At 51.0% G+C, this 12329-nt stretch overlaps 1 protein-coding gene across 1 annotated transcript; it reads left to right on the forward strand.

The window, feature by feature from the left end:
• Nucleotides 1-6457: 6457 nt before the first annotated feature.
• On the forward strand, nt 6458-11313 carry Zic2 (Zic family zinc finger 2). The gene is made up of 3 exons (XM_085698176.2): nt 6458-7803; nt 9547-9710; nt 9897-11313. Exons 1-3 carry the CDS (start codon nt 6732-6734, stop codon nt 10245-10247), a joined length of 1587 nt encoding a protein of 528 aa, XP_085554302.1. The 5' UTR covers nt 6458-6731; the 3' UTR covers nt 10248-11313.
• The last annotated feature ends 1016 nt before the right edge of the window (nt 11314-12329 follow it).

Below are 12329 nucleotides of genomic sequence, written 5' to 3' on the forward strand. Positions count from 1 at the left end.
GAAAGGAACTGGGGAGACCCACCGAGATGTCTTTTTATTGCCCCTGCAATTGCTTTACGACTCGCCAGTCCCGCGTGTTTTCTGAGAGGCGGCCTCCTTGCGGAAGGGCTGAGTGCGGAGCCGATTTGCAGTCTAGGGCCTTTTGGGTTGAGCCTAAGGCGGGTTCAAGGGCGAACGGGCACACAGAACTCATGGAGAAGGACGAGTGAAGCCGGGCGGGAATGCCAAGGGATGCTTAACCCACGCAGGTTGGGAATTGCTAGCAGGCGTGGAGATAGTGGTTGTAGTTCACCCAGAAAGTTTTCTGCAAGCCGGAGCCAGAAAGGCAAACGGACCAGTAAATCTTCATATTAACGGAGCTCTATTAGAGTAGGAAGAGATGGCGACTAGTGATTAAAGGGCTTTTCCCAAGTCAGGTTCACTAGGCTTCCAAGGCAGCAAGGTCTAAAGTCGACTCTCCTGGCCACGCCCGCTCGGACTTCTCCGAATAGGAACCAGATTCTCCACTCTCGCGTCCTCACCGCTGGAGATTAGTCTGGCAAGGGGGACTACGACTTGTCTCAGAAACCTTGGTGCTCAAGATCGTCCGGTGGCAATTCGCGGCCCTCTGAGCATCTCCTTGAGGATCGCCTCTTTCCCGCCTTTCTAAACTCATACGGAATCCTCGGGCTCCACGGACACGTGTGGTGCGAGGGGTAGCCAAAAAGTGTTCTTTATTCTAAGGTTGATGATCCCTGTCACACGTTCGAGGGCAAGATGGAGAGGCGAGGACAAAAGTCAGGACTGTGTTCACGCTGGATTGGGTGGGGGTGGAGGGGTGTGTCTAGTCTGAATCCTTCGGAAAGTGAAGAACTGGCCCCATCCTGTATCCACTTGACCTTTGCATTGACAAACTGTTGGGGAAAAAAATGAGCAGCTTACTTTTACAGTGCTAGAGATTAAGTTGTGTGAAATCTGCCTGTGGTCAAATATTCCCATTTGGTTCAAAATTATTTTTGCAGTCAGCGATAGAGGTTGTTTGAGAAAGGCTTTTGACCATTATTTGACCACTAGGATTGGGAATTTCTTGAGAAACACATTGCTTGTGTCTTAAAATATACTCAGAAGGTCCAAGTAAGAACCACAAAATGCTTTTACATGGTCAAGGTTCACATAAAAACCTAATTTTTATCATTTAGGCCTGAATGGACTTTTCTAGGTCTCTTACCCTTGACTATCTTCGAAGCCACAGAAAGAAGCAAGCAGAAGCTTCAATGCACTTATTTATTTCAAAATTTGGGCGTTGTTCCCTCACAAAACACCCCCTTCAGTATCTACACTTCAATATTTAAAGAAGCTGTTGAGATAAATCACATAGTGACATGCTGATGGTTTTACTTGTGTAAGCAATATGGTTGACATATGGCATTGTTATTTATGGATGACAGCATAAATTGTATTACAAAGTCTACTGCAATAATACTGCACTTCATTGGAAAGCTGCTGGCTTGTCAGTATTCAACCTCCGGGTTTGCCTGGGAGCCCAAATGATAACAATCTTTGAAATAATTGAAGATGCTCCTGTAAGCTACAGCCTCCTGTTTTTTTTCTCCTTGTTTGTTTGTTTTTGTTTTGTTTTTTTTGATCTGTTTGTTTTTGTTTTGTTTTATATCATTAAAATACTTCTATCAAAAGAGGAGATGAGGCAAGGACAATTAATTCCCTTCTTATTCCAAAACCACAATTACTGTCACCCAGTTGAGGGGGGACTCTCTGCTGATAGTCTTTTCACCCCCATTCTGAGAAGTACAAAACTATTTATATCCTTGTCGCTAAACTACTGGTGGGCACATATATTATATTGAGATTTTTAAAAATTATCTCAGCTACAGAGTTTAACTATAAAAATGAAAAAGAAATGAAGCCACAAGAGAGCTTTGTCTTCTGGGATCTTCACTCTAACCATTCTTAATGTTACTTAACAGTTGCAGCTTTAAGCTAGGGTTTTCATAGCTTCCTCTTCTTCTACATTACAGTGTTCTAACTCCTGACCAGAGACTTTTGTTCTAGGAGGGTTTTACAGAAGAGGGTTTCCCAGAGCACACATGTGGTCTTTCATGGGTCAGGGGTCACCCAACTCAGGAGTAACTGAGAAAGCAGAATCAAAAATGACCTTCAACTTCATATCCTGTTGATGGTCTTGTTCAATTGTAATCCTGTGATATAGATGATAGTGGTACTAGAACTTGGAAAAAATTAAATTATTAATATTAGTATTATTTTGGTCTAAGATACAGAGACAATGTATTCCATGCATTTTTCTCACAACTCCTCTCTCCCATTTTTTTTTCTTATCAAGATTTTTGTATTCCCGGGGCCAAGAGTTTGTTTGTATTTGGTGTCTCCTGTCCCACAGTGTATACCTGTATGTGTGAGAACACAATGGGTAAAAACACAATGCATTCATTCTTCTGTGTGCGCCTCATGCTACAAGAGCTCTCAGTAGACACCATTCAGAGGCCCACAGACCGAAAGGAGTTGCTCCGTGGACACTGGGATGCTTGTGGGATTTGCTTACCCCCATGCCCTATTTTTATTTTTGTAAACACACCACGAATGTTTGATCAAGCCTCGATTCTCTCTACTTGCTGGAAAATGCACCCTTACCAGGAACCCAGGGATGGATATCCTTTTCAGCCACAAGCTGAGGTTTTGCCCTGTTTGGAAAGAACAGTTTGGAGGAACTTACAGAGAAAGAACATGCTTGCTACAGGTTTGGGGAGTTTGACATCACTGTACATCAACCCTTTTTCTAGAAACCTGTGGAGAAAAGGAATTCACTCACGGTGTCTTCCTTTCCTTTTCCTTCCTTCCCTCCCTCCCTCCCTCCCTCTCACCCTCCTTCCTTCCTTCCTTCCTTCTTTCCTTCCTTCCTTCCTTCCTTCCTTCCTTCCTTCCTTCCTTCCTTCCTTCCTTCCCTTCCTGCCCTCCTCCCTGTCCCTTCCTGCCCTCTTTTCTGTCTTCCTTCCTCTAAGGAACCTGCGTCTACTTTTGAGGCAACAATCCAGAAAGCCTTCACACACACACACACACACACACACACACACACACACACACACAACCCTGCTCCCTTGTTCTTTCCCTCTTGCTCTTCCCTCTCCTTCCTTCAAAAAAAAAAGTCAAGGAAAAGGTTTTTTTTTTTTTTTTCTGTTTGCAGAGAAATAAAATACTTCTGAGAGGGGATGGAGACGTGACTTTGAACTTGGCTCAGCTCCTCTGCTTCCTGCAGTGAGAGAACTGGAGCTGGGAAAGAATAGCCAGGAGGGCCCAGCCCGTGAGCTCTCCGGCGGGAATTAAGGCGTCGGCCCTACCGCTCGGCCCTGGAATCCAGAGCGAGCTAGCACCCAGCCGCGCCGTCCTGAAATGCGGGCACAGCAAAGGAGAAATCAAAGCGAAAGGAGAGAATAGGTCAAAAAGGAGAGGGAGGGAAGAGTGGGGAGGGGTGAGAAAGTGGGAGAGGAGGAAAAACCTGCAGCTGTGGGGGCTTGAAAGAAGGCAATAAGGTCTTTGGATGAGTAAGGCTGTTATTCTCACAACCAATCTTAGGTTAAAAAAAAGAAAGAAAAGAAAAAAGGAAGGTAATATTTTTAGAGCAAACCGTTATATGTACCTTTCAGTATAAATTGATAAATAAGGTAAGTAAATGTGAAAGACTGAACTGGTTTTTAAATAAATGGATGGCAGCCTTTCGGCTTAGATTCCCCCCCCCTTCCCCCCGCCGCAGTCTAACGTGCCAGTTTGGCATCTGCCCGTTGATAGAAGAGGTAAAGGTATGTAGGGAAAGAGAACTATTTCCTCCCTTCAGCTTCCAGGGAAGCTCCTGATTTCAGACAAGATGCCTTCTTCTCCTGGCCGTTCCTCCCCTCCCCCTTGGCAGGGAAGCGGGAACACAGAGGGAGAGAAGGGAGCCTTTATAGAAGGGGCTGCGGCCAGCTCCAATAGTGGAGCCAGACCCCCTTAAGGTATGAGAATCTGCTTGAGCAGGCAGGAGATCCCAATTTATTGCAACAATCCTGAACAAGAGTATTCATTCTTCCAGCGTGTTTTTTTTATTTAATTTGTGATTTCATTTCAATATAAAATTTCGAAGTGTGTGCTTATTCTCTTGCTCGAATTTTATCTCAGTTCCCAAAGATTTATAAATAAAAGCAGTTCTCAGGCCTGCCAAAGGCGAAGAAAGACTTAGACCACAGACTATCCCTTCTCTTCCCCAGACTCTGAGCCCACAATTCCCTCTCTCGTTACCACTTGAGCGCGATCTGAGGACCGTGGGATGGCCTTAGTGGTCAGCCAGCCTAGGGTCGAGGGCTGCGCTTGGGTGAAGCTTTGCGGTGTGTTCATTAAAGAATGAGTGACATTTACCGTAAAGAAGGGTTAAGCCCCACAGTTTATTTTTCCGAGGACCTGAGCCTGATATATCAACAGTCAAATTAAGGCCTACACCTTGCTTGATTCTGGGCATCCCACTTCCTAGCTCAATGCGGCCGTGGACCGGATCAGTGGGCATCCACCCTGAGGGTGACACAGTCTTTAAACGACTTCCAAACAACCCCCTGCCCCTGCCTCTCAGGGGACTGCTGCCTAGGGTTTACTCCTGTAATCTGAGCTGAACGCGAGCGTCGGGGTGGGGGTGGGGGCTAAGTGCGCCGGAGGGGAGGCGGGAACCATTGCCTGGGGTAAGACTGACGTCTAGGTGAGTGTCCGGTGAGTGGAATGGAGTTAAGTTTGACATTATCTGTGTCCACCGTCCTTCACCCGTGTTTCAACACCTCAAAGCAAATTGGTGTAAGTGAGGGCAGGGAATATAGAGTGTGCCGACGGTGTAATAGACTTGTTCCCGTCCCTAAAAGTCTTCTCGCTCCCTCAGGGACTCCGTCTGGGTAACTCGGTTGTTAATCAGGTCTCTACAGCCAAGGGTGCTTTGGGCCAGGGTTCCCGAGTTTTTCTGCGTCGTTAGAGAAGTGGATGTGATCCCTGGGGAGTAGGTAGCCTCCCACAAAGTTAGCGGGTTCTGAGTGCAATTCCTCTCCAGGCCAGGATCCCGTGGAAGGCGACAAGACCTGTAGGCCCAGGACCCCATTACGCTCGCAGCTGGGCTCCTGTTTTTAGTCTGCTAGGGCTGGGAGCCACTGGGCTAGACACGCAGGCAAAGCGCTGCTGCCTAGCAGGCCCAGTCTACGGGTGCGTTCCGCCGCTGCTGTGGCCGCCTAGACCCAGCCAGGAGCAGGGAAGGTGGGGAGGGTTGGGCGCAGGGCGGGGGCGCTGGATTGACGAGGCTACGGTGGCCAATAGCCGTTCCAGGAGGGCGCGATGGGCGGGAGCCGCCGTTAAAGGGGCGGTGTGACCAGGAGGCCCGGCTTGGATCCGAAAGGAGGAATTACCCGGGCCGGAGACTAGGGTACGCGGGGGAGGGGAGAGGAAAAGGATGGGGGGGGGGACACAAAAAAATAAATAAATAAAATAGAAGGCTACTTCTGAGGCCTCAGTGCCCACCGAAATAAACAGAGGCGGCGGCAAAAGCTGCCCACCGCAACCGCAAGGGAGGAACTCGAGTTGGCCTCCTGGCATTTGCTTGTGCCGAGGACAACGCTCTGTCCTTGTTGATGCGAGCACTCGCTCGCAGACTAGCACCCAGGGCGGAACGGCTGGAAGGAGAACCAAAGATCACTTTTTATTGTTGTTATTGTTTTTCTGCCTAGCCTTACCCTGCTCCCCTCCCCCTCCTCGCCTTCTCCCCTCCCACAGCCCCCCTCCCCTGCTCTTCCCCCGCCTCCTCCTCCGGTCCAACTTAAAGAAAGAGGGAGCGACGCGCCCGTTTCCTTCATCTGGGGGAATTCGTGGCCGCGGCAAGTTTACTACTCCGGCGCCGCCAATGCCAAGCTCGGAGGACCAGGAGGGCTAAACCCCGTAGCCTCGGAGCCGAACAATACCAGCAGAGCCCTGGGCGGCGCGAGCGAGGCCTCGGGGGAGGGAGCGGCCACCCGAGAGCGCCGCAGACTAGGCTCTTGGCCTCCTCCTCCAGGCTGCCCAGCGCCCCCGCCGAGATCAGGTGGAGCAGCGGGTGCCCTAGGCTCTGGGACTGGCGAAGCTCGCCGCAGTCCTCTCCCTGCCTGCCTGCCGGTGCACAGCCGCTGCCCTGGGGCACCGTGGCCCCGCGGCTGCGGTGACTTCATTCGGCGGACGCCGCTGATCGCAGCTAGGCTCCGGGTCCGCCAGCAGTGCAAGGCAGCTAGCGAGTGAGTGCGTGCGTGCGCGCGCGGGGGCGCGCAGGGGTGGGGGCCGCGGCGTAGCGCTCGCCCTCCGGCGGCCCCCCTCTCCTCCGCTCCCCACACCTCCCTCCGCTCCCTCCTCCCGCCCGCCCTCCCCTGCCCTGCCCGCCCGCCCCCGCCGCATCTCCTTTAATACACTTTGGTTCTCCTCCTGGCTTTGGACTCTTCTCCTCCTCCACCTCCTCCCGCGCCTCCTCCGCCGCCGCCTCCTCTTCCTCTCCGTGCCTTCTCGCGCCCGGCGGCCCGAGGCAGATCCAGGCGGCGGCGGCGGGCTAGCAGCGCGACTCCCAGGGCTGCAGTCGCCAGTGTTTCCAGCGCGGGCTCACGGAGCCGGGCGTTCGGAGGACGCGCCTTGCCGATCGGGAGAGGGAACCGAGGCGGCAGGGCTTACTGGGGCCGACAGGTCGGCCGGGCGCGCTGGCCATGCTTCTGGACGCGGGGCCGCAGTTCCCGGCCATCGGGGTGGGCAGTTTCGCGCGCCACCACCATCACTCGGCCGCGGCGGCGGCGGCGGCGGCTGCCGAGATGCAGGACCGCGAGCTGAGCCTGGCTGCTGCTCAGAACGGCTTCGTGGACTCAGCCGCGGCGCACATGGGCGCCTTCAAGCTCAATCCCGGGGCGCACGAACTGTCTCCTGGTCAGAGTTCGGCGTTCACGTCGCAAGGTCCGGGTGCATACCCGGGCTCTGCTGCGGCTGCCGCTGCGGCCGCAGCACTAGGGCCCCACGCCGCACACGTTGGCTCCTATTCCGGGCCTCCCTTTAATTCCACCCGGGACTTCCTGTTCCGCAGCCGCGGCTTCGGGGACTCGGCTCCGGGAGGCGGCCAGCACGGGCTGTTCGGACCGGGCGCGGGCGGCCTGCACCACGCGCACTCGGACGCGCAGGGCCACCTCCTCTTCCCGGGCCTCCCGGAGCAGCATGGGCCGCACGGCTCTCAGAACGTGCTCAACGGGCAAATGCGCCTAGGGCTGCCTGGAGAAGTGTTCGGGCGCTCGGAGCAATACCGCCAAGTGGCCAGCCCGCGGACCGACCCCTACTCGGCGGCGCAACTCCACAACCAGTACGGCCCCATGAATATGAACATGGGGATGAACATGGCAGCGGCCGCAGCCCACCACCACCATCATCACCACCACCCTGGTGCCTTTTTCCGCTACATGCGGCAGCAGTGCATCAAGCAGGAGCTCATCTGCAAGTGGATTGATCCCGAGCAGCTAAGCAATCCGAAGAAAAGCTGCAACAAAACTTTCAGCACCATGCACGAGCTGGTGACCCACGTCTCGGTGGAGCATGTCGGCGGCCCCGAGCAGAGTAACCACGTCTGCTTCTGGGAGGAGTGTCCACGCGAGGGCAAGCCCTTCAAGGCCAAATACAAACTGGTCAACCACATCCGTGTGCACACCGGCGAGAAACCCTTTCCTTGTCCTTTCCCGGGCTGCGGCAAGGTCTTCGCACGCTCCGAGAACCTGAAGATACACAAAAGGACCCACACAGGTAATCGTGGGTCCGGAGTGGGAAGAGGCACCTCGAAGAGAAATGCACAGGCTGTGTGTGTGTGTGTGTGTGTGTGTGTGTGTTCGTGTTCGCGCGCGCTAGAAGCTATCCACCAGCCCTGGGAGAGTGCAGGACAGCCAGCGACTTGTTTTTGTTGGAGGATGGTTAGGGTACTATTGGGCTGGAATTTTTCCATGTGCGGAAATTGAACTTTAAATGGTCAGTGTGATACCAGCATATGTTTGAAGTGAAACGAGTCCCCCTCCCAGACCTGGTGAATAATTTCCATTCTAAATAGAGCGCACAAAATAAAACGATTCTGCTCTAACTAGATGTCTGGGAAGCAAGCCTAGCAAGGACTTTGTCGGCTTGTTTGAATGAGCTTTTCTGCCCTGAGTGGATTATCTGTTTTTCAGAGGCTTGTGTGTTTTCCCATTTCTTTTACTCAGGGTCCAAACGCCCTTCTCGGGACTGTTTCCCATTAAATGAATCTGGTGTGAGCCGAAGCTGTAAAGCGGTTCTCACTTAAAGTGTTTTTAAAGCCCATCTCGGGGTGGGTCGCAGGGGACTGATGGTGGTTTGTCAGCCGTTTGTGAAATTCTCTAATGGGCACCAGAGGGTTTGCGATTCCCAACTTAGACCCTCGCCCGGGCCAGCAAGAGCCCCAGGCAGTACCGCCCCGCAGGGCGTTCGCGTGAGAAGAGAAACGCAAAAGAACGCGCCTCCTGCCTCATAGATTATTCATCTACGACCAGGTCTCAGCCAAAATCGCAAAAGACGACTTCCTAAAAGAAAGCCAAATGTTTTAGCAACTTTCCTTGTCAATATTTACTCCGAAGTGGGGATGAGCCAGCGGCCTATTGTTCTCTTTTGGGAAGGGAGGGAGCCGAGGTGCGAGACAAGCTTTTAACAAGGTTTAAAATTTGAGAAATTTATTTGCATGAAATGCCCTGTGTCTGAGCGGTTGTCTTTAAAAAACAGTTTAGGTGCTAATGGAATTTAACGTTAACTGGTTCCCTTTCCAAGTGGAACAACACTTGAGTTCTCACACCTCTAAATGACTCCAAGCATTTGGAATCCTGGCAACAGGATGCAGGAACCGCCAGAAAATTAAACATGGAGATTTTGAAAGGTTTTTCTGACTCCAGCCCCCAACCCCTTAACTTGTGCTGAAAGCTATAATCAATCATTAAAGGGCTACCTTACCACTAATGTTTAAACCCTTCTCCCCCATTTTTTTTTTAAAAAGGACGCGTTTATACTAGAATTATGGTTAGCTCAATTTGTAGAATTTTGGATGAAAAATACTGGCTCAATCTCTCCCCATAGCCCAGTCTCCAAACGACTCACAGCATCTCCAAATGCGATTGCCTACTGGCCCCAACGAGAAAGCGACAGCAGCACAGCCGCCTGTGTGATTTTGATAATGCCCCAAATATTTTGTCAAAATAACAGCTTCTCGATGGCTAGACCAACTTGTTAGGGGGTTGGGGATCCAAAAGACTCCGTGGAAAGGCTAACAGGGCCAGGAGCGCCCCGAAATTATTGGAAATTTGTGAAGGGAAGTGAATTACGAAATAAACGATGGAATCTATTAGTTGGTTCTATGGAGGGGGATCCAACCTGTTTCAGAGACTCAGCCCTTTCTTGCCCCTCTGCCCTTTACTCTGTACCCTGGCAGCCTTGGTGAGCACTTTGGGGTCCCGGGTGTCCGTAAGCAAGCGCCCTGTTTGCTGTCCACAGGGGAGAAACCTTTCCAGTGTGAGTTCGAGGGCTGTGACCGGCGCTTCGCCAATAGCAGCGACAGGAAGAAGCACATGCATGTCCACACCTCAGATAAGCCCTATCTCTGCAAGATGTGCGACAAGTCCTACACGCACCCTAGCTCGTTGCGGAAGCACATGAAGGTACCACCGCGGTAGCCGGGAGGGCTAGGCCGACCTCGAGCACCAGCTCCCGGCGGGCCTGGGAGGGTCCCCAGGGGCCGAGGGACACTTGTGGGATGCTCCTGGCTCGGGGACCCGTCCGTGATCACAGCAGCTGCACTCACACCCAGTCCCCTCTGGTCCCCGCTCCCGGCTTTTGTCTTGCAGGTCCATGAGTCCTCCCCTCAGGGCTCCGAGTCCTCCCCGGCTGCCAGCTCTGGCTACGAGTCGTCCACGCCCCCGGGCTTGGTGTCCCCCAGCGCAGAGCCGCAAAGCAGCTCCAACCTGTCCCCGGCAGCGGCGGCGGCGGCAGCAGCAGCTGCGGCGGCGGCAGCCGCGGTGTCTGCCGTGCACCGAGGCGCGAGCTCTGGCAGCAGCGGCTCTGGAGGCGGCTCGGCCACAGGCAGCGGCGGGGGCGGCGGGGCGGGCGGCGGGGGCGGCGGCAGCTCTGGAGGGGGCAGCGGGACAGCCGGAGGCCATAGCGGCCTCTCCTCCAACTTCAATGAATGGTACGTGTGAGGGGCCAGGCCTTTCTCCCATTCCCTGTTCTCCCCTCCAGCACAGCCCTCCCACAACCCACTGAGGGCACCTAAGGATCGTGTTGTTAAAATCATCAATCTGATTTTTATGGTGATGAAAAAGATTTTACCAGCAGAAGGATTTTTAAAAGTTTTTTTTTAAATAAGCAAAACAACGATCTAGGCATGAAAAGCAAAAACCTGTGTCTCTGAAGCTGAGAACAAAATAAAAATTTTAAGAAGGTAAATTCCACAAAAATATCGAGCCAAACTTACCTAGCAACACCCCAGCCCACTCTTCCCGCACATGCATCCCAGTCTTTTGACAAACTGTACATAGCCATAGCGGACTCCTTCCTTTTCCACGGTGATTTTAATGGCTTATTGGTGGATAGAAGTTTGTCCATTTGTAAACCCTGGATTGCGTTCCTTCCCGCTTTTCTCCCATCCCCTTCCTCAAAGTGATGGGCCTTTTCTTTTTTCCCCTTTTAGTTTACCCTACTTCTTTTTTAAGTAATGTGGAAGAAAATGGTTTATTTTGTATTGTGGTATTAAATATTGTGTTCCTTTTAATGAGGCAACTTGATTGTAAACTTCATGCAACTATAGACTGGAAAAAAAAATGAGCCGTGCCAAAGTCTCCCTTCTGTTTCTTCACAGCAACTCATAGCACATCACCACCACCACCAACGCTTGTGAATGTATTTTTCTGTTAGCTGGGTTTACATGTGATGTCTCAGTGCTTTTGCGAGTTCGATTTGTTAGTTGTTGTATGAAAGATTGGGGGGTGGGGTGGGAGTAAACGTTGTGCCCTTAGCTTTTTCCGTAATAACACCCTTCTGTAAATATCCGTTGCCATATTTATCCATTTGTAATTAAATTATGGTATTAACTTGCTACAGAGGAAACAATATTTATAAAGAATGTTTCTTAACTATAAATATGTACAATTGTGGGCATAAACTGTTTCAGATTTTTTTATTTGAAGGTTTAAGTGGTTTGATCATTTCTTGTGATGTTTTGAGAGTAATGCATACAGAAATATAATAAAATGTGTTGAAAATGCATGAACATACTTTTTTCTTCTTAGTAAAGTTATTGAAGAGAATGGGATGGGAAGGAAGCAGTTTGAGGCATGTCATGTGTATGGACTGGGAGTGTGGGGGGAAGTGCCACCTTGCATTCTTTGGAGGAAGGTCTATTTATGCATAGAGAATGGGCCAAACTGCCCCTTTGGCAGAAAGTCTCAAAATTATTTTCTACATCCCTTTGTTTGGTAGCTGAGAATGAATTAAATTTTTGGAAAGCCCCTGTGAGGAATGGCGGCAGGAACCTTCACAGTGTCTAATGGCCCCATTATCTAAGGGAATGCCTTTCTTTCTTTCAGCTATTTGGGCTGGCTTTAAAAGCACTAAACATTTCCTTATTCTTTGTTTTCCTTCCCTACCCTGCCCCCTTCTTCTCTCCCTCCCTCTGGAAAGCTGAGGTACAGTTATTTTTAATTGCACGTTTAAAACTGAGCGGACTACTTTGTTTTTGAACTTGGCCCAGTGATTATAGTTTAAAGGGACTCGTTTCTACCACGAGTTTTTTTTTCATGATATTTTAAGCAGAGCTTGCTCAATAAATCCTGTTTATCTTAAGAAGCCCTGCAACAATAATTGTGGTGTTCAAGAGAAAGTAATAAATAGAATATGCTTAATTTTTTTCACCATCATAGATAAGAAAGCACCCAATCTCCGACCTCAAAGGAAAGAGCAGCTCTGCACCGGCAGCGAAGTAAAATAGGAGAAAATCTAAAGGCTGATACTGCCAGGTGAAGTAAGTGAGCTAGCGCAGGGTTTTCAGAAACGGCTGCCTCTGTGCTTTCTACCCCCACATAAGTTGGTGTGAGTTTTCAAACAAGGTGCTGTAAAGAAAGAAAACAAAAATGTTAGCAATAAAAGGGTACGGATGGGGGAAATTTATTTCTCAATTCCTGAACCATCGAGAGCTTTCTCTCCCACTGAGTGTCCCTGAGCTTCTGAGAGTCCCCCAAGCGATGGGTGTTACTCCCCTGGGAGGAAGAAGAGTCGGTGGTGCC

This window comes from Myodes glareolus, chromosome 12 (genome assembly GCF_982192425.1).
Source record: "Myodes glareolus chromosome 12, mMyoGla1.1, whole genome shotgun sequence".
NCBI classification, from domain to species: Eukaryota; Metazoa; Chordata; class Mammalia; order Rodentia; family Cricetidae; genus Myodes; species Myodes glareolus.